Raw genomic sequence first — 17,794 nt, 5'->3', positions numbered from 1 at the left:
TGTTGTTATTTAATCGATGTATCCATGGAGACAACATATACCACATTTTTCAAAAAGCTGGTTCCAAAACTTCTTTCAAACCAAAACAACTACAGTCAGCATTACTGACATTTTCCAAAATTTCAAATAGCTAGCATATAAATCACAATACAAATTCAATTAACTCACAAATATGTTGCAACCCAAAACTGGAAATTATACCTTCCTGAACAAAGAGTGTATTGCTAGAACGATGTAACATCTGTGGCTACAATTCAAAATGATTAGCGTATTATCATCATCAGTGTGTGGATGTGTGCATGAATGGAAATTGTATGCAAAGCATCTTTGAGTGTCCTAATAAACCCCTAGTCTGATGTGATTACCATGGAAACCAAGTATGTTTGTCAAGGCATTTTAAAAAAAATAAATAAATAATAAAAAAAAAGTCCAAGAATCGGACAGAAATCTGACTATTCAAACCAGCATAACAATTTTTCTCAAACACCATTGTTAATATCCCAGACATTTATCCACAAATGTCAATAAGTTAACACATAAGTCACAAAACTATTTAAATTAACTCACAAATTTGTTTCACCCCACAAATGCAAAACACCTATTAAAGCTATATATTTCAAAGAAGTCATCAAAATGTCAAAGAATTGGACACCAAAGTCATCAAACCTGATACTCTTACATTAAATATCACCATTTTTGTTTTTTCAAATCAATTCATACTTTCTGGCTATACTAAATAATAATAATAATAATAATAATAATAATAATAATAATAATAATAATAATAATAATAATAATAATAAAAACAGATCAATATGTCCCTATCATGAAAAAAATAATAAAACCAAACGATTAAAATATAGATTATTAAAAGGGTACATACTATTTTTTTAAATGTTTTTTGAAAATAATATTAAATATTTAAAGTATTTCATTTAGCGTATCCATGGAAACTGAGTGTTATTTAAAAAATAATAATGGTTAAAAAACAAGCTAATTTTTATGGAATTTTACCTTAATTTAATTAAGTTGACTATAATTAAGTAAAATACATACATGTCTTAAATCACTACACCACAGTTTAACATTTCCGACATTTCCAGCAAAATTCAGTTAAGAAAAAGGCTAATTAGTTAAGAGAGATTTATGCTAGCAAAGAATGCTACTCGTCCTTTTTTTCTACAGCAGTCAGTAGAAAAAAAGGACGAAAACACACACACACAAACACAAAATAAACTAACGAAATCACCAATATCTTAGTAATAACTTGCTTTCTTAAAAATAGTAAAATAATTCTTTTAACCTTCAAACTGATCACCCTGCTGGTGCTTCTCTTGGCCAGGAATCGTCTTTCGCAGGTTTGTTAATCACGGGCTTCTTCAGCAAGTTTTGCAATGCAGACTTTTCGACAAGCTCAATCCTTCCGAGGCTTTAAAGGCTCCTTCAGGCGTCTCTCTCAAAAGTCCCGTAGCAAAGGGGAAAGAATTCAGAAGGTCAGTGTCATTTATAGGCTTGAGAACGCTAACGTCGTTTCCATGACTTTCATTGACAAACGCACGCACTGGTGCGTCAGAGAAATTGGACTACAAATCGCGTTTTCTTGTTCATCACTCCGTATGCTGCCACCTACTGGCTAACCAGTCTAAGTTCACAACTGGTGCGACATTATATTTCTACTTTCATTCTTAACTGTCAGTTTCGGTCCTCCAAATGGGAAAACGTCTCTCTGCCGTGAAGCCTAAATTAGAAGAAAATTCTAATTCAAAATTCAATTCAAAAATACTTTATTAAGCCAAAAGGAAAATTAAATGTTGTTGCTCATCAATTCAGATTCTTCAGTTATTGCAGATGGCTGATGTGGTATACCGGGGTAAAGTTGACAGGCTGATTACCTTATCCGCTGAATTAAAATCAGAGCCATCCTTGATTGTTGTGCAGCTCATCCATTTATTTTCTTTGCATCTCTGCAATTATCATCAAAGCCAGAAAAATATATATCCTTTTACAACGATTCATTCATCAAACATGTTGACAGCAGCATAGCGTTCATTGTTTGGCATAGACCGCTGATGAACCACGTGACCCAATACCATGGACCAATACAGTCATTCATAATTTGCTCCTACAAGGACTATTAGCTGCAAAGAGAGAGTTTTTTCAATTGGATCTCTTTATGTTGCTTCAATGTGATTAAGAGTTTAAAAAACCATCTGCCTTTGCTACAGTATTACAGACTACTTAGAGATACATAACAATCAAGTATTAATGGAAAAAACTTGCCCTAGTTAAATAAATCATGCTGATGTTCAGACTCTTCAGGTAAATTTAATCAGCTTGTTAAAAACTGTGACATCGTGATTTCTTTATATATAGGCATTTTTTTGTTTTATTACTTGATGATGTCATGAATAAGAAAGAGTTGAATGCAAATAAGGGTTAGGGTTTGTGTGGTGGTTTTTTTGGTCTGTTTTAGGAGTTTTTCTGCAGTAATCCAGGTGAGCTGCAGCAGAGACTCAACTAAAGCAGGACAGAAGGTCCTGAGTTGGGCTGAAGACCCCCAGGCTACATTGTTTTCTTTGGCCACTGGGTAATAAATACTTAGATTTACTTTACATTGCTGAGGTTTTTTTTATTATCATTCTTTGCAGACTGTAGAATTCAATGTAACTTTAAAGCCTTTGAGGAGGTGAAGGAGGCGGCCTTGGAAAACCCCGGGATGCAGCGAGCCGCTCTGACCCGACAGACAGCCACTGGTTTCTGCTGAAGAGATGGACTCAATGGGTGAGTTCGGCCTTCCAGCCTCCACTGCAAAAAAATTTGAATTCCTGAACCAAAAATTGGAGTCAGCAACTGATCAGAAATAAATAGTATGTATAATACTTTCACAACTTAACTAGCCTTTCTCTTCACACTATTCTTCCGATCTATCAGGTGCAGTTCTGTTTAAATATTGACTTTCAAATTCTTTGCATTGTTACTTTTTTAGCTGGATCTCTGAGGGACCTGATCTGCTGTCTGCAACATTTTTTCCAAACTAGCCTAGCAGCAGAGCGAACAGGGTGGAAAGAGAAAAGTCTTCTTCCTCACTAGCACTTGGTGACTGGAATACTTAGTAAGTATAAGTGTTGGTCTAAAATTGTGTGAATTGCTGTATATTATCCTATAGGTGGACTTTGTTGTGCTCGTTTCTCTGTAGCCAATGAAGCATTTTGTTTCATAAAGCCATGTAACATTTCTCTATACTATACATCTCAGTTCAGGGGCTGTACCAAAGAATCAAGGGTCAGATTCAGAACACCAAAACAGTTTTAAGAATGGTCAAGGTTGTTTGTTTTGTTTTGTTGTTTTTATTTTTATTTTGTGTATGTGTCAATGCTCATTACACCAGTTCTGATGTAAATATTTCTTTTAAAATCATATTTTAAGCAGTGGTTGGTTTTTAAATGCTGACTTTGCCTCTATGATTATTATTGTGAATCAAGGTTGTTGTAAACAAATATTTTAGTAATTTAGTGATTTATCGATTATTCTTACAATTAATCGAGTAATCGGATAAAAAAGTTTTACAAAATATTGTTAAATCTAACATAACAGTAGTGTTACTGTTAGTAACACTACTAACAACAGTAAGTAGTGTTACTAACGCTTACTATTGTAAGTAGTAAGTAGTGATTGTTCAACAATTGATTGATGGAGAATCAATTGTCCATCAATTGACTGGACAATTGATATCGGTGACTGATGTCGGTTACCAACATCAGTCCAATTTTTTATATTTGAGCATCACCTTGCCCCATACCTGTCACGCTTTTGGTTTGAGGATATGGGAAATGTCGCCTGGAGTTGGGGGCAGGCGAACAAACGAACTTAATATTGGGGGGAAACACAACCGGTAGACCAGGGTATTAACATAAGACAGAAACTGCACTAACCCTTCAGAAGAGTTGACGTGGTGTCATTTAGTTGTTCCTTTGGCAGAGGAATGACTGGACCAAGGTTACGAATAATTCGTGAACAATTCTGACATCGTTCACAATAGTCAGCTGTATACAGCTTACAGATTGTGTAGATGCCACACTGGGCGAGATAGTGTGACATGTAGAACAAAAGGACTCCTGGCTTGTCCTGATGTTTTACATCCCTAATCTTTAGAGTTTCCAGGAGTTCATTCTGAACAGCAAAGGCTTCATGTGGAGGAAAGTCTCTGCCTGGATTGCTGTAAAGAAACACCTTGCAAACAATGGCGTCTCTGCAAAAAGTTCAGAAATCTCCTTAGGAAACTGAGAATAGTCAAGTTCATGATGCTTTGTGTTCATCCAACAGTTAAAAAAGGAGTTGGAGAATTTACAAAAGGACATGGCTGGGAAAATATTTATATCCATGCCGTCGAAATAATCGGTGTCATTCTTTTTTTTCTTTTTTTTTAAACATTTTTATCAGTTTTGTGTTTTCACAAACAGAAAAAATTAAAAATTTTACACTGTGCAGCCAGTCACCTTACATGAGTATGGGACACGAAACAAAAACAAAAACAACAGAAGAAAACAAACAAAGAGCAAATAAAAGAATAAAATAAAATAAAAGGAAGCTGCCGTACAATGTCACATTCCAGTTAAATCATGTCTTCAATGGTCGCCAAACATTAACATATTTAAATCCTGATATCAAAACAATCATAACTAGCTGGGTGATCAAAGAAAGAAGAAAGACGCATAGTAATACCAAAGGAGGATGCTCTGCGTCCCCAGAACCAGAACCAAACGAGGAGAAGCGGCATTTAGCATCTATGCACCAAAAATCTGGAACAAACTTCCAGAAAACTGGAAAACAGCTGAAACACTGACTTCCTTTAAATCTCAACTAAAAACCCACTTGTTTAGAGTTGTATTTGAAACGTAATCAATTGCAAATTTATTGACGGAATCTGACTTGATGTTGTGTTTTTATTGTTGATTCTATGTTGCATTGTGTTTTTGTGTTTGATTTGATGTAAAGCACTTTGAAATGCCTTGCTGCTGAAATGTGCTATACAAATAAAAGTTTGTTTGATTGATTGATTGACTAGTTAAGACCTGGTGAGACCTTCCACTTTATAGGATTCTGACCTCTCATCACAAGTTGTGTCAGCTCTTTAGGCAAATAGCTTAGCACAGGAGACCACATATCAATGAAATGCTTCTCATTACCCTTAAGAACTGCACTAAGCCTTTCATGAGGGAGGACCCTAAATATTTTTCTATACCATTGTGTGATAGTTGGTGGTTTATCCTTAATCCAATTAATTAAAATACATTTTCGAGCCAAAAGTAATAATTTGTCACAGAGTTTGAAGTGCAATTGTGTCAGAGTGACTGATTTTGAAGGGAGGCCAAGAAGAAACACACCTGGGTCACATCTGATTCTTACATGAAATATGTCACTCAGCTCTTTAGAAATTGCACCCCAGAATCGTTTAATCAGTCTGCATTGCCAGAAATAATGGTAATACATTCCTACCTCTCTTCCACATTTATTGCATAAGGGAGAGAGCTGGCGATCCATCTTATTCAGTATAAAAAGTGTTATGCCTAGGATTATCCCGGTCGACAAGGAACTTCTCAATTTCATTGTGTGTGACCAAGCCAGAATGAGAGAGCCTCATAGAACCAATGAAATGGCAAATTTGAAGAAATCCAAAAAAGTGTTCTTTAGGGATATCGCTGTCATTCTGATTTCGATCTTCTGAGTTTTCATCTTCAGAAGATGAGTCCTCTGATGAAGAATACTCATACACTTCTCCAAAATGTGTCCACATATTCTCAGCATTTGGGCTTCCAGAACAAACTTCCTTATCCTTAGAGGAAGCATCAATGCCCTTAGCATAAATGCTGTCAAAATGGTCAGGGTCAGTTTCAAAATCATCATTTGAGCTTTCTTCTTCTGAAGACCATTCTTCTGATGAAGTATACTCAGAGACTTCATCTAAATGTGACACAACATTTGCAGCATTTCTGCTTCCAGAGTCAACTTCCTTAGAGGAAGCATCCATGTCTTTAGTGTCCAGGTTCTCAAAATGGTCTGTGTAGATTTGAATTTCACCCTTTGAGTTTGCATCAACTGAAGAGGCTTCCTCCGTTGATGAATTTTCAAAGCTTTTTTCAAAATTCATCAGGTTTTCCTTGCTGTCACTGTTTTCTTTCACGGCCATTTGTTCAACAAAATCATCAAAGTATTCTGGGGTGTCTTTAATGTTCATTTCTGTGTCTCCAGAGTAGGCTTCATACTGCAGCTCCATTTTGGTATCAGGAAGACAGACGCTTTCCAAAGCAGCAGTGTCTCCAGATGTCTTGACTGTCAAATGCGTATTGATGGTAACTTCCTCAACTTTAGAGGAAGCTTTTGTGTCCTTCTGATCTTCAGGAAAAATGTCGAAACCCAAGTACTTCCCTGTCTTATCCTCTTCGAATTCTCCTGAAATTCCATCATCTTTTACATCGTCTTTGACGATATTGTCAAAACCAAAGTATTTTGAACTTTCGTCAGATGAGCTCTTTGCTGAAACATCCCTGTGTTTTACTTAGTCTTCGACAAAAACGTAAAATCCAAAGTACTTAAATCTTTCATCTTCAGATGAGCTTACCTCTGAAACGCCACTGTGTTTTACATCGTCTTCGGCAACAATGTCAAAACCAAAGTATTTTGAACTTTCGTCAGGTGAGCTCTCTGCTGAAACATTCCTGTGTTTTACATAGTCTTCGACGAAAACGTCAAATCCAAAATACTTAAATCTTTCATCTTCAGATGAGCTCTTTGTAAAACACCACTGTGTTTTACATCGTCTTCGGTGACAATGTCAAAATCAAAGGGTTTTGAATTTTTGTCAAGTGAGCTCTCTGTTGAAATGTCTTCATCTTTAATCTGATATCCCAGCAACTTTTCTATTCCCTTTGTGACAATATACCCAATGCCCCATCCGATAGCAAAAATAATTTTGACTGCAGTTGAAATGGTTTCTAAAATCACTATTTGAACTCCTCTCTCTCAAAGTGTTGTACCTCCAACGAAGTTGAAAAGCAAACTGAGAATTCTTGTATTCTGAATGATAATAATAATCATTTGAGCAGTGATGAGAACATTGATGACATGATGATCCCAAACAACCTGTGTAAGGTTTTTATTTGTTTTCATTGCTACAAAAACATAAGGATTTATGTATGAGATAAGACTAGTGTCAATTAAAAATGTATGTGTATGGGGCGTGCTGTGGTGGCGTAGGGGATAGCGAGACCCATACTTGGAGGCCTTGAGTCCTCGACGCGGCCGTCGCAGGTTCGATTCCCGGACTCGACCGACATTTGCCGCATTTCTTCCTCCCTCTACTTCCCCCATTCCTGTCAGCCTACTGTCATATGGGACACTAGAGCCCACAAAAGACCCCCTCAAGGGAAAAAAAATGCATGTGTATACATCTAGATTTGTGAATTTAAGTCAATAAATGTAAGTTTTGTATTTGTCCTGTTTTTCAACTCATACGTACATGTATGTTCATTTTGACATTGGAAAACGTCGTTGGTGGACAGTCAGTGGACGTTCAGTGGACTTCGTCTGATGCTAGCTGGGCAGAGTATCGTCAGTCAGAGACTTCTTCAAATTGCTGTAGTACAGACTGCTACAAAAGATTTTTCATGCCAACAGCAATCAGCCATCTGTAATAAATGAAGAATCTGAATTGATGAGCTACAACATTTAATTGTCCTTTAGGCTTAATAAAGTATTTTTAAATTGTATTTTGAATTAGAATTTTCTTCTAATTTAGGCTTCACGGCAGAGAGACGTTTTCCCATTTGGAGGACCGAAACTGACAGTTAAGAATGAAAGTAGAAATATAATGTCGCACCAGTTGTGAACTTAGACTGGTTGGCCAGTAGGTGGCAGCATACGGAGTGATGAACAAGAAACGCGATTTGTAGTCCAATTTCTCTGACGCACCAGTGCGTGCGTTCGTTAATGAAAGTCATGGAAACGACGTTAGCGTTCTCAAGCCTATAAATGACACTGACCTTCTGAATTCTTCCCCTTTTGCTACGGGACTTTTGAGAGAGACGCCTGAAGGAGCCTTTAAAGCCTCGGAAGGATTGAGCTTGTCGAAAAGTCTGCATTGCAAAACTTGCTGAAGAAGCCCGTGATTAACAAACCTGCGAAAGACGATTCCTGGCCAAGAGAAGCACCAGCAGGGTGATCAGTTTGAAGGTTAAAATCATTCAAAAAAAATATTATTTACGCTTTTAATTGCCTATATTTTAATCGTTTAGTTTCATTATTTCTTTCAAGATTAGGACATGTTGATCTGTGGTTTTATTTTTATTTTTATTTTTATTTTTTTTTTTTATTTTTTTTTTTTTTTAGCATAGCCAGGAAATATGAATTGATTTGAAAAAAACAAAAATGGTGATATTTAATGTAAGAGTATCAGGTTTGATGACTTTGGTGTCCAATTCTTTGAAATTTTGATGACTTCTTTGAAATATATAGCTTTAATAGGTGTTTTGCATTAGTGGGGTGAAACAAATTTGTGAGTTAATTTAAATAGTTTTGTGACTTATGTGTTAATTTATTGACATTTGTGGTAAATGTCTGGGATATTAACAATGGTGTTTGAGAAAAATTGTTATGCTGGTTTGAATAGTCAGATTTCTGTCCAATTCTTTATTTTTTATTTATTTTTATTTTTATTTTTTCAAAAAATGCCTTGACAAACATACTTGGTTTCCATGGTAATCACATCAGACTAGGGGTTTATTAGGACACTCAAAGATACTTTGCATACAATTTCCATTCACGCACACGTCCACACACTGATGATGATAATACGCTAATCATTTTGAATTGTAGCCACAGATGTTACATCGTTCTAGCAATACACTCTTTGTTTAGGAAGGTATAATTTCCAGTTTTGGGTTGCAACATATTTGTGAGTTAATTGAATTTGTATTGTGATTTATATGCTAGTTATTTGAAATTTTGCAAAATGTCAGTAATGCTGACTGTAGTTGTTTTGGTTTGAAAGAAGTTTTGGAACCAGCTTTTTGAAAAATGTGGTATATGTTGTTTCCATGGATACATCAATTAAATGACAACACACAACTTTATTTAGTCTTTACAGAACAATCAATGTGTGCCTGTTGATTTCACAAAGTTACTAGATTATTTACTGTAATTACTCAAGACCAGAAAAACAGTGTTTTGTTCCATTGCATTTTAGTAATGTATCATTTTCAGAAGTTAGTTGAATGTTATCAGTGAATGTTAAAATTAATTAGAAATATAATGATCTGGCTTTCAGTTAGTTTGTTAGTTAAAATTTTGGGAGGATTGCGGGGGGTTAACATTGCTTTATGTGGTTTTAAAAGTTATTTCTGTTTTTAGAAGATGTTTTGTTTTATTCAGATCTTTGGATTATGCAGTCAGTGCCTGTTCCAGGTTTTAAAAATGTCTCAATAACACATTTGGTCTCCTTGGATACATTGCTTAAAATAAAACCTTACTACTTGAATATTAGAAAAGTTTTTAGATATATATTTCTCCTGTAATATTTCCAAGTAGTTTAGTTCGCATTTAAACTTATTATTGTTTAGTTTGCTTTTTTTAAAGAAAGGGGAGTCTTGAATAATTAGTTGTTTACGAAATCCTGTGTATTATATATTTGGAGCTGTAATATATTTTCACGCTGATTACATTTTCAGAAAGAAAGATTTTGGTAATTTAAAAATGCTATTGGAAACATATTTTTTAAAACTTTGATACTTTTAAAGTATTACAGTTGTATAAGCAGTGATTTAAGTATAATACTAATGAATGTATCACATATCTTATTCCTGGCTATTATTAGGAATGATAAAATGTAGCATCAAAGATTTGTGGGGATGGGTTATTATAGAAGGGTGAACTGAGTAACTTGTTGCAGGGTTTATTTTATTAACATTAATGAGAGAATTTAAGATTACAGGAGTTTCATTAGTTGTTCAAAGTCATAAATACAGTGTATAGCTCTTTAATTTATGTTTCCAAATGTTTAAGAGTTTATGGCTAGAGATGAATTACCAATAAGTCTAAATTTGATTTGTTGTACCAATGATTTATTGGTACTAATGAAGCTGCAAGTTTGTTTGTCTGGGTGGTGATGGTCTATACATGTTTGATCATTGAGTTTTAGTGTGTTGTTCTGGTTTCTATGTAAAATCATGTTTTTTGCTTTTTTTGTGACTACAATTAAGCTTTATTTATTTTATCTCTTAATTCCAATTCTTGTTGTATAATCACATTTGGCATAACAATAATGTTGTTAATTACATTCAAGAAAATCAAACACATTCACAAACATGGGTTATTGTATTGTTGGTATTTTATTGTTCCCTCTAAACATTGCTTTGGACTTTTGTGAAGGTCAAGATACTGAATTATAGATTCATTTTGCTTTGCTTTTTTTCCTTCACAGCCCATACCATGGCGCTTCCAGCAGATGGATCCCCAATGTTGGAGGGACTTCCAGACAATGGTAAGGAACACGGTAAGTTGTGGTTAAATGAAGCCGACCCACCATCAAACCTTAGTTTTGGTACCGTGTGTCCTTCCAACTTCATATTTAAATCTGGACTTGACAAACAGAAACAGCCCATTTTGCGTCCAAAGAAGTCTAGACCTATCGGTACCCTGCAACATCAGCAGGTAGGTTTTAAAGAGGACGAGGCTTCTTTGACTTCAGGCCGAGCCTGGAGAACAATGAAGAAGGTGGATGCTGCGAAGGAGGACGGCCCACCATCAAAGCTTAGTTTTGGTACCGTGCTTCCTTCCAGCTTTAAATTCACATGTGGACTTGACCAAAAGCAAGAGCCCGATATGCGTCCAGAGGACTCCAGTCCTATCAGTATCTCGCCACAGCCTCCGGCAGGTTGGAAAGATACTTTAGTATCTTCTGACCGCCCCAGGAGAACTACAAAGAAGGTGAATGCTGCAAAGGAGGATGACCCATCATCAAAGCCTAGTCATCAGGTAGGTTTGAAAGAGGACGCGGCTCATGTGACATCTGTGACTGGCAAAAACAGAGAGAGGACAAAGGACAGTGATGCTGAAGAGCAGCCCCCTGCCCAGAGGACTAAGATCTCTCTTCCTCCAAGGGGTGACCTTTTCGCCAAGTTCCGCCCTGGCGCAGAAGACCCTGCCAAGAGGACCAGGGACAGTGTTACTGAAGAGGAAGTTGCCGCCAAGAGGACCAACCATAGTGATCAGGTCATTCAAAGCATCCTCGAACGGTTGGCATGGAGATGTGAAAAAGAATGGGGGAACAAGGCCCATCCATCAAGCTCTCTTTTGCATCCCCGGTGTAGGAGGGAATTTGAAGAACCCACTCAGTTTCTCCCTTACCTCAGTCTCTCACCAAGGATGTCGTGTGAGGATCCTTTTCTCTCATCCCCTGACTCCAGTCCCTCATCATTGACACACTGTGAAGATCCCATTTTGTCACCCTGTGTTTTCAGTCCCCCGCCACAGATGCCATGTGAGAATCCCATTCTGTCACACATAGAAGAGGAACAAATACCTTCAACATCTGGCGGAATTATAGCAAGAGGGAGTTCCAAGAACGTGTGGTTTAGACCTAACTACGTCTTGTCAAGTGACTCTGATTAGATTGGGATCTGTAAAAACTGAAGACCTATTTGGGAAGTCACATTAGAACATCATCAGTTCTGTTGTTTGTTACTAAAGCCAATGGCTTTCTAGCAGGCCTGTGGAAAACTTAGGTAGCGTCTTGCACCATTTTTTTTCTTTATTCCACTACTAGATTTATCATTTTCAATGTTAAGGATTCTTGAAGAACTGAAGAAACCTTAGGTAGCGTCTTGCACCGGGTTTTCTTCATCTTTGTCTTTTCCTCTCAACTTCCTCATGTTTCAGGGTGTAATAGCGGTTCTTCTCCACACAGTGCTCTCTGGCATAGTAAATTATTGTATCCTGTTCCTCCACTAATCCATTCTCCAAGTTTTTAATCTTTCAGGTTTCAGCTGCTCATCGCTGGATCCTTTCGCCGTTGTTCATGTGGTTCCTGTGCTTCTGGACCCCTTATTTTTCACACTGCTTGTAAGTTTTTGCATTCCACATTCACATGACACTGCTAGCCTCCTGCTGGTGGTGGGGACCATCAACTTTACGAAATAAAAATAAAAATAGAAATAGAATAGAAAATGTACAAAGTGTAAAGCTATACAGAGTTAAAGTTTACATTAAGTAAAGAATGCTTGCCTGACATTACTTTTTATCAGAAACAAAATTAAAACATCAGGAAATGAAAAATTGTCAGACAAAGTAGAATATAGACAGAATATTTGATTGAGGGATTGAATTAAGAGCTTTTATTCAGAGGGACACTGGAGAACAGGATCGGAGGGAAGGAAATGGAGAGCATGTGGAGTAAAGTTTTCTGTAGATAAACTATTAATCTCATAAAACAAATAGTTTACATGCCCAATAGCTTGTTCATGTGTTACAACACAGAAGGATCACAAAAAGAATAGACATTAAAAAATACCCAAAACTAGTCTCTGATCCAGGTTCAGACTTCTCAGATCTCTGATTCTCTGATCATCTCAGGTTGGATCTCCTCATCCTGTAATCCTCCACCTTCAGCACCACCAGTCAGAAGGAGGAAGATAAGAGAACCCTGTTGACAAGAAAAGTAAGAAAACTTATTTTTATTTTAAATATGGATAAAATTGAGGTCAAATTGTTCTTTCTTCAGTCCAAATATATTCTGTTTATTAACTCTGTTGTCTTTTCTCTTTATTTCATTTCTACGTCAACTCATGTCACATGACATGAGTTGACCAACAATGACAGCAGAAGATCAGCTCCTCCTGTAATCCTCCACCTTCAGCACCACCAGTCAGAAGGAGGAAGATAAGAGAACCCTGTTGACAAGAAAAGTAAGAAAACTTATTTTTATTTTAAATATGGATAAAATTGAGGTCAAATTGTTCTTTCTTCAGTCCAAATATATTCTGTTTATTAACTTTGTTGTCTTTTCTCTTTATTTCATTTCTACGTCAACTCATGTCACATGACATGAGTTGACCAACAATGACAGCAGAAGATCAGCTCCTCCTGTAAACCTCCACCTTGAGCACCACCAGTCAGATGGAGGAAGATAAGAGAACCCTGTTGACAAAAAAAGTAAGAAAACTTATTTTCATTTTAAATATGGATTGAATTGAAGTCAAATTGTTCTTTCTTTTGTCCAAATAGATTCTGTTTGTTAACCTTGTTGTCTGATCCTGTGAAGATTCTCCAGCATCACTCAGACAAAACAACAACAGTGGACCAATCAGGAGAGAGAAGACACAGAGGACTGAGGACTAAAACAAACATACAAAGCCTCCCAAGAAAAAGCAGACGATCCACTGGGCCCAGGTTTACACACCATCTGTTAGTATTAAATCCATTTTTTACAATCTTAACTTTTCAGCCGTTTTATAGTTGAGCTTATTTTCTTAATTATTCAAGAATTAAAATCTCGGTTGCCCTGCGACAGACTGGCGACCTGTCCAGGGTGAACCCCGACTCTCGCCCAGAGCGTAGCTGGAGATAGACACCGGCAACCCTCCTGACCCCACAAGGGTCAAGGGTGAACAGAAAATGGATGGATGGATAAAAGCTTGGTTTTCCTTCCTGTTAGATCATATAAGCTGAAAATAAGTAGATTTTAATGTTCAAAAAGTTTATTTACAGTGAGCAATGATCAAACACTTTCATACATACAGTGCAGTAAACTCTCAGCTGTTTTGTTATTTTATTTGCACTTTGTTTGTGACCCCTGCTGTGATTTTTGCACATGACTCAAAGCAGTTCTGAAGTACTTTTCTATGTGTTTCTATAGAAAATAGCTCTAGGTTTGTTTGGATTTGAACACATTTATTGGCAACTTTAGTGCCAAAACAATAATGACATTTTTTTTTATTTCTCAAGTTGCAGTGGCAAAATCACACACTGAAAACTTCTGGAAAGTTAGGAATTATGTCTAACTTTGTACATAATAAGTGATGTAGTATTGAATGATACTGTAAAATATTACTGAACCATTGTTTATGCTTTACCTTAAGGTTGATCAGCATTTGGGAGCTTTTACTTTGGAAATTCCCATGCAGATGCCAGGCTGCCTGTAGCCACTTCCTGTGAATCCATTAAAGTAATATTGAGCCTTTTTTGGGTGAAATTAGCTTTAAAAAACCTATGAGTACGTTTTTCCAGCTAAGAAAAATGGAGCAGAAGAAGAAGGAATGAATGACTGTTACATAACAAGTGAATGTAACATGTACTAGAGGTTAGTGACCTTTGACTTGTAGCACAGACACATGTCTCTGAAACCGCTGCAGAAGTGATAAGATCACATGGATGTCACAATTTCTTCTTTCTGCTCATCTTTTGAGACAGATTCTGATGGAGAAGTGAAATAAAAAGCATCAGTGGAAGCAGGTCAACCAATGACGGTCAAACTCACTCCCCATCCGCCTCACCCCTCCTCCCATCTGACAGACGCCAAACTCTCTCTCATCGCTACAGAACGTCCTCACCAGGTCAGCCCGTCTTACTGCGGGCTTCACACGGTGAGAAGAACTGCAAATGCTGTTATTGTTACAGTAAAATCACGGTACTGAATTGCTGCCTGCATTCTAGCTGCATCGGGGGAAGCTACTCCAGCTGCTCAGTTCAGATTCAGGGTGTGAAGCTGGGCGATGCGGGCCAGTATCACTTCAGGTTTGAGACAAACCAACCGCTGGGGAGATGGACCTCACCTGGGGTCTTGTGGTTTTTTCTTTTGTGGTTCACTATCCATCCACCAGAGAGCGCCAGAGGCTGCTCCTCCTGGCAGGGCGAGCCGGTCTCCTAGCACCTGTTTCTCATCTTCTCATCATCCCTGCAGCTCAAGAGGAGCTGACTGCCAGTTCTCTGACGCCTGAGTGTTTGCCAGTAATGGTAGTCAGAACCCTCCACCGAAAGCTACTAGTTGTTTCCTTGAGAAACCTGCTGAGTAATTCCTGCTGTTGTTTTCCTCTTCAGGTGAATTCATCAAGATGCCCAAGTTTCCTCCATGAGAAGTTTTTTTTTTCCTCTGGTTTTCTGGAACCTACATCCTTGTGATGCCATGGAAGTTACCCACTGGTTGTCCGAGCTCCTTCCCTGTTCCTTCAGTTAGACCAAGCCGTTTTCTGGAAACCCTGATGGGCAGTCGGACCGCTCCTCTGTCTCCAGCCACCAGAATTTACCTGTCCGCCCTCCATCGCAGCCTCCTCCGCTCCTTCCAGATCAGCTCATCCGAGCCTACTTCAAAGAAGACCCCTCTGTCAGATCTGAACCCAACCCACAATGATCCCCTCCCGGGCCAAAACCGCCAGCTCCACAAGTAAGATCAGTCCATTAATGACTTCCTGTTTCCATTTTCCTACGCCCGTGAACTCACCACCTCTCTGCTGTCTCCATAGTGTGCCGCCTTCTCCGAGAGCCGTTCCATCATATCTGAATCTTCAATAAAGTATCTTTACTGATTATCTGTTCTGCATGTGGGCAAAAAGACTAGAATCCAACCTGACAGCATTTCTCTGGATGTAGCAGGTAAAGCTGCTGAAACATCTCGGCAAAGTTTCAGTATTTAATGGCGTCCGTTTGACTCTGTTTCTCAAATTTGTTCTTCTGTTTCTTTAGCTCGACTCTCCTGTCAAAACATCATTGACTCTGCAAGGTTTCTGGTGCCTGGCTGGAGACGAGATTCTGACGATTCAAGAATCAAAACAAAATATCAGAGTAAATAGTTAGAAGGCAGATTTGTTTTCTCTTCATTATTGTTTTCATTATTAATGGTTCATGACACAAAATTCCTAAGTGCTGTAACTATGAGTTCAATAAAATGGTCTTCTTTCAATCTGTTATTTCTGGAGTCATTTTTTTTTTAACCATAATTATTTTTGGAAACATTATAAATTAAAGGAATTTCCACATTTTTAATAGAACTTCATAACTGATCAAAGCATAAACTGGAGAACAGGATTAAAAATATATATTTTTATATTAAGTGTGAATTAATTTGTAGTTACATCAATGAAAAATTCACATCTTAAAAACAAACAAGCCAGTCACACTGAAGAAGTATCCTGATGTTGACCTTTGACCCTTAGCTTCAACTGATTCACTGAAAGGTTGGGTAGAAATGTTCTCCAGAGAACGCTCTTTTTCCTCATGGACTCATAACCAATGAAACAAACTGGAAGAACTGGAAGCTGAACCAGTTGGTGGATCATGTCAGACAACATCAATCACTTCTAAGCCCTCCTTTAAAGCTTCTCAGCTCAAACTCTGACTTATGAAAACTTTTCCTCCAGTTTGAGCCGAGACTGTGGAGGGTTGTTTTTACGGCCTGCTGCTGCTTCTTCTTCTTCTTCTTCTTCAGTTGCTGTGAACCAGAGTGACAAACAGGAAAAGTGAGCAGAGAGAGACGGCGCCAGTCAGGACGGCTTTCACCAGCAACACCGTCCAGCTGCCCAGCATGAAGACATGGACAAACAACCCGGGGACACGAGACAGACGGACGATGCCGACTAAATAATTGATTGCAATAAGAGTTTGGCTGAAATATCTTTAATATAATTGAGAAATATGAAAAAAAAAAAACAACCTGACTTAATCATAAAATGATTAAGCTACACAGTGGTCAACAAACAACCAAGACAGAAGCTACAAACCCTTAAGTCATTGCATTGTTACATATTTTATGTGGATTCATTCAAACTAAGATGTGAAGATACATTCCTCTCATGAGGCGAGATGAGACACGATGGTGGGTTTGTAAGAACAAGGCAGGAAATTAGCTACATTTGGAGAAAATGAGAAATCTGCTAACATGAATAGAATTATGGTTTCACAGATCATACAGTGTTTTTTCAAAGAATTTGTAATCAATGCACCATGACTCAGTCCAGGTTTGAGGACGGTGGACTGTCAGTATTCACAAGAGTTAGGGGCCACATGATTAGCTGGAATGTGTGAATACCTGAAACCACTTCATAAAACACATATAGCTGCCAATTTTAGTCGTTTTAACCCGACACATACCTTAAGATGCATGAATATGTACAGTGGAAACCTTGACTCAATGTTCTGCTAATAATTTTGAGTTACGTTCCAAAGAAAAATCCACAGATAGGTTCCACTAAGGTCCACTGTAACTAGGTTTGTCTAATTCTGCAGCGGGGCTAATGCCTAAAAGACGGGGCTTCATCCATGCTGTTGTAACAAGAGCTATCAATGAATGTGTAATCAAAACACAGCAAAGCAGGACGTTTTCCTTTTTAACTTCACAATAAGAGTCTCAAACAGACATGACCTAAGTTTACACCTAATAAAAAAAAGCCTCCTTCCTATATAAGACTCATAGACTTTATCTAGCGAGGTTCATTTTGAAAAACTTCACATCACAGAACAGACTTCATGTCAACAAGAACATATTGAGGTGTTAAACCTAACAGTTAACATTTAATGATGATGATGTATTTGCGCCAGATCTAAGGTTCTTTAATTTCCAACTTGTCCAGAAGCTGCTGGAAATCACGGTGGAAAGAATCCAAACAAATATAGTGTCCATCAGTCAGGGTGACACTGGAAGGCAAAAGACACATCGCTGGGTAAAAACCATGGCGAGCGAATGGAAAACGTTTCAAAATGAAGCGGTGATTGTGATTGCACAACTTGTGTTACAGAAGAGAAAAACCTTACG

General features: G+C 37.6%; 1 protein-coding gene and 1 long non-coding RNA gene across 4 annotated transcripts; both read left to right on the top strand.

Annotated features, from left to right (window-relative positions):
* Window positions 1-8,009: 8,009 nt before the first annotated feature.
* Window positions 8,010-12,951, top strand: LOC122820539. Of its 3 annotated transcripts, XM_044098039.1 has the most exons (4): window positions 8,010-8,229; window positions 10,475-12,114; window positions 12,625-12,709; window positions 12,854-12,951. In XM_044098039.1, exon 2 carries the CDS (start codon window positions 10,483-10,485, stop codon window positions 11,662-11,664), a length of 1,182 nt encoding a protein of 393 aa, XP_043953974.1. In that variant the 5' UTR covers window positions 8,010-8,229; window positions 10,475-10,482; the 3' UTR covers window positions 11,665-12,114; window positions 12,625-12,709; window positions 12,854-12,951. The 3 variants fall into 3 exon arrangements, with proteins under 3 accessions (XP_043953974.1, XP_043953972.1, XP_043953973.1); XM_044098037.1 differs by having other exon boundaries at window positions 12,625-12,951; XM_044098038.1 differs by lacking the exon at window positions 8,010-8,229 and having other exon boundaries at window positions 9,814-12,114; window positions 12,625-12,951.
* A 1,583-nt stretch (window positions 12,952-14,534) lies between these two features.
* Window positions 14,535-15,946, top strand: LOC122820546. Its single transcript, XR_006368819.1, has 5 exons — window positions 14,535-14,633; window positions 14,704-15,003; window positions 15,088-15,430; window positions 15,510-15,639; window positions 15,730-15,946. It is a non-coding gene; the product is annotated as an uncharacterized LOC122820546 (long non-coding RNA).
* The last annotated feature ends 1,848 nt before the right edge of the window (window positions 15,947-17,794 follow it).

The sequence above is a fragment of the Gambusia affinis genome, linkage group LG18 (assembly GCF_019740435.1).
Source record: "Gambusia affinis linkage group LG18, SWU_Gaff_1.0, whole genome shotgun sequence".
Taxonomy (NCBI): Eukaryota; Metazoa; Chordata; class Actinopteri; order Cyprinodontiformes; family Poeciliidae; genus Gambusia; species Gambusia affinis.
Note: the sequence above shows the minus strand (reverse complement) of the source record. Positions and strands in the feature narration are given on the sequence as shown.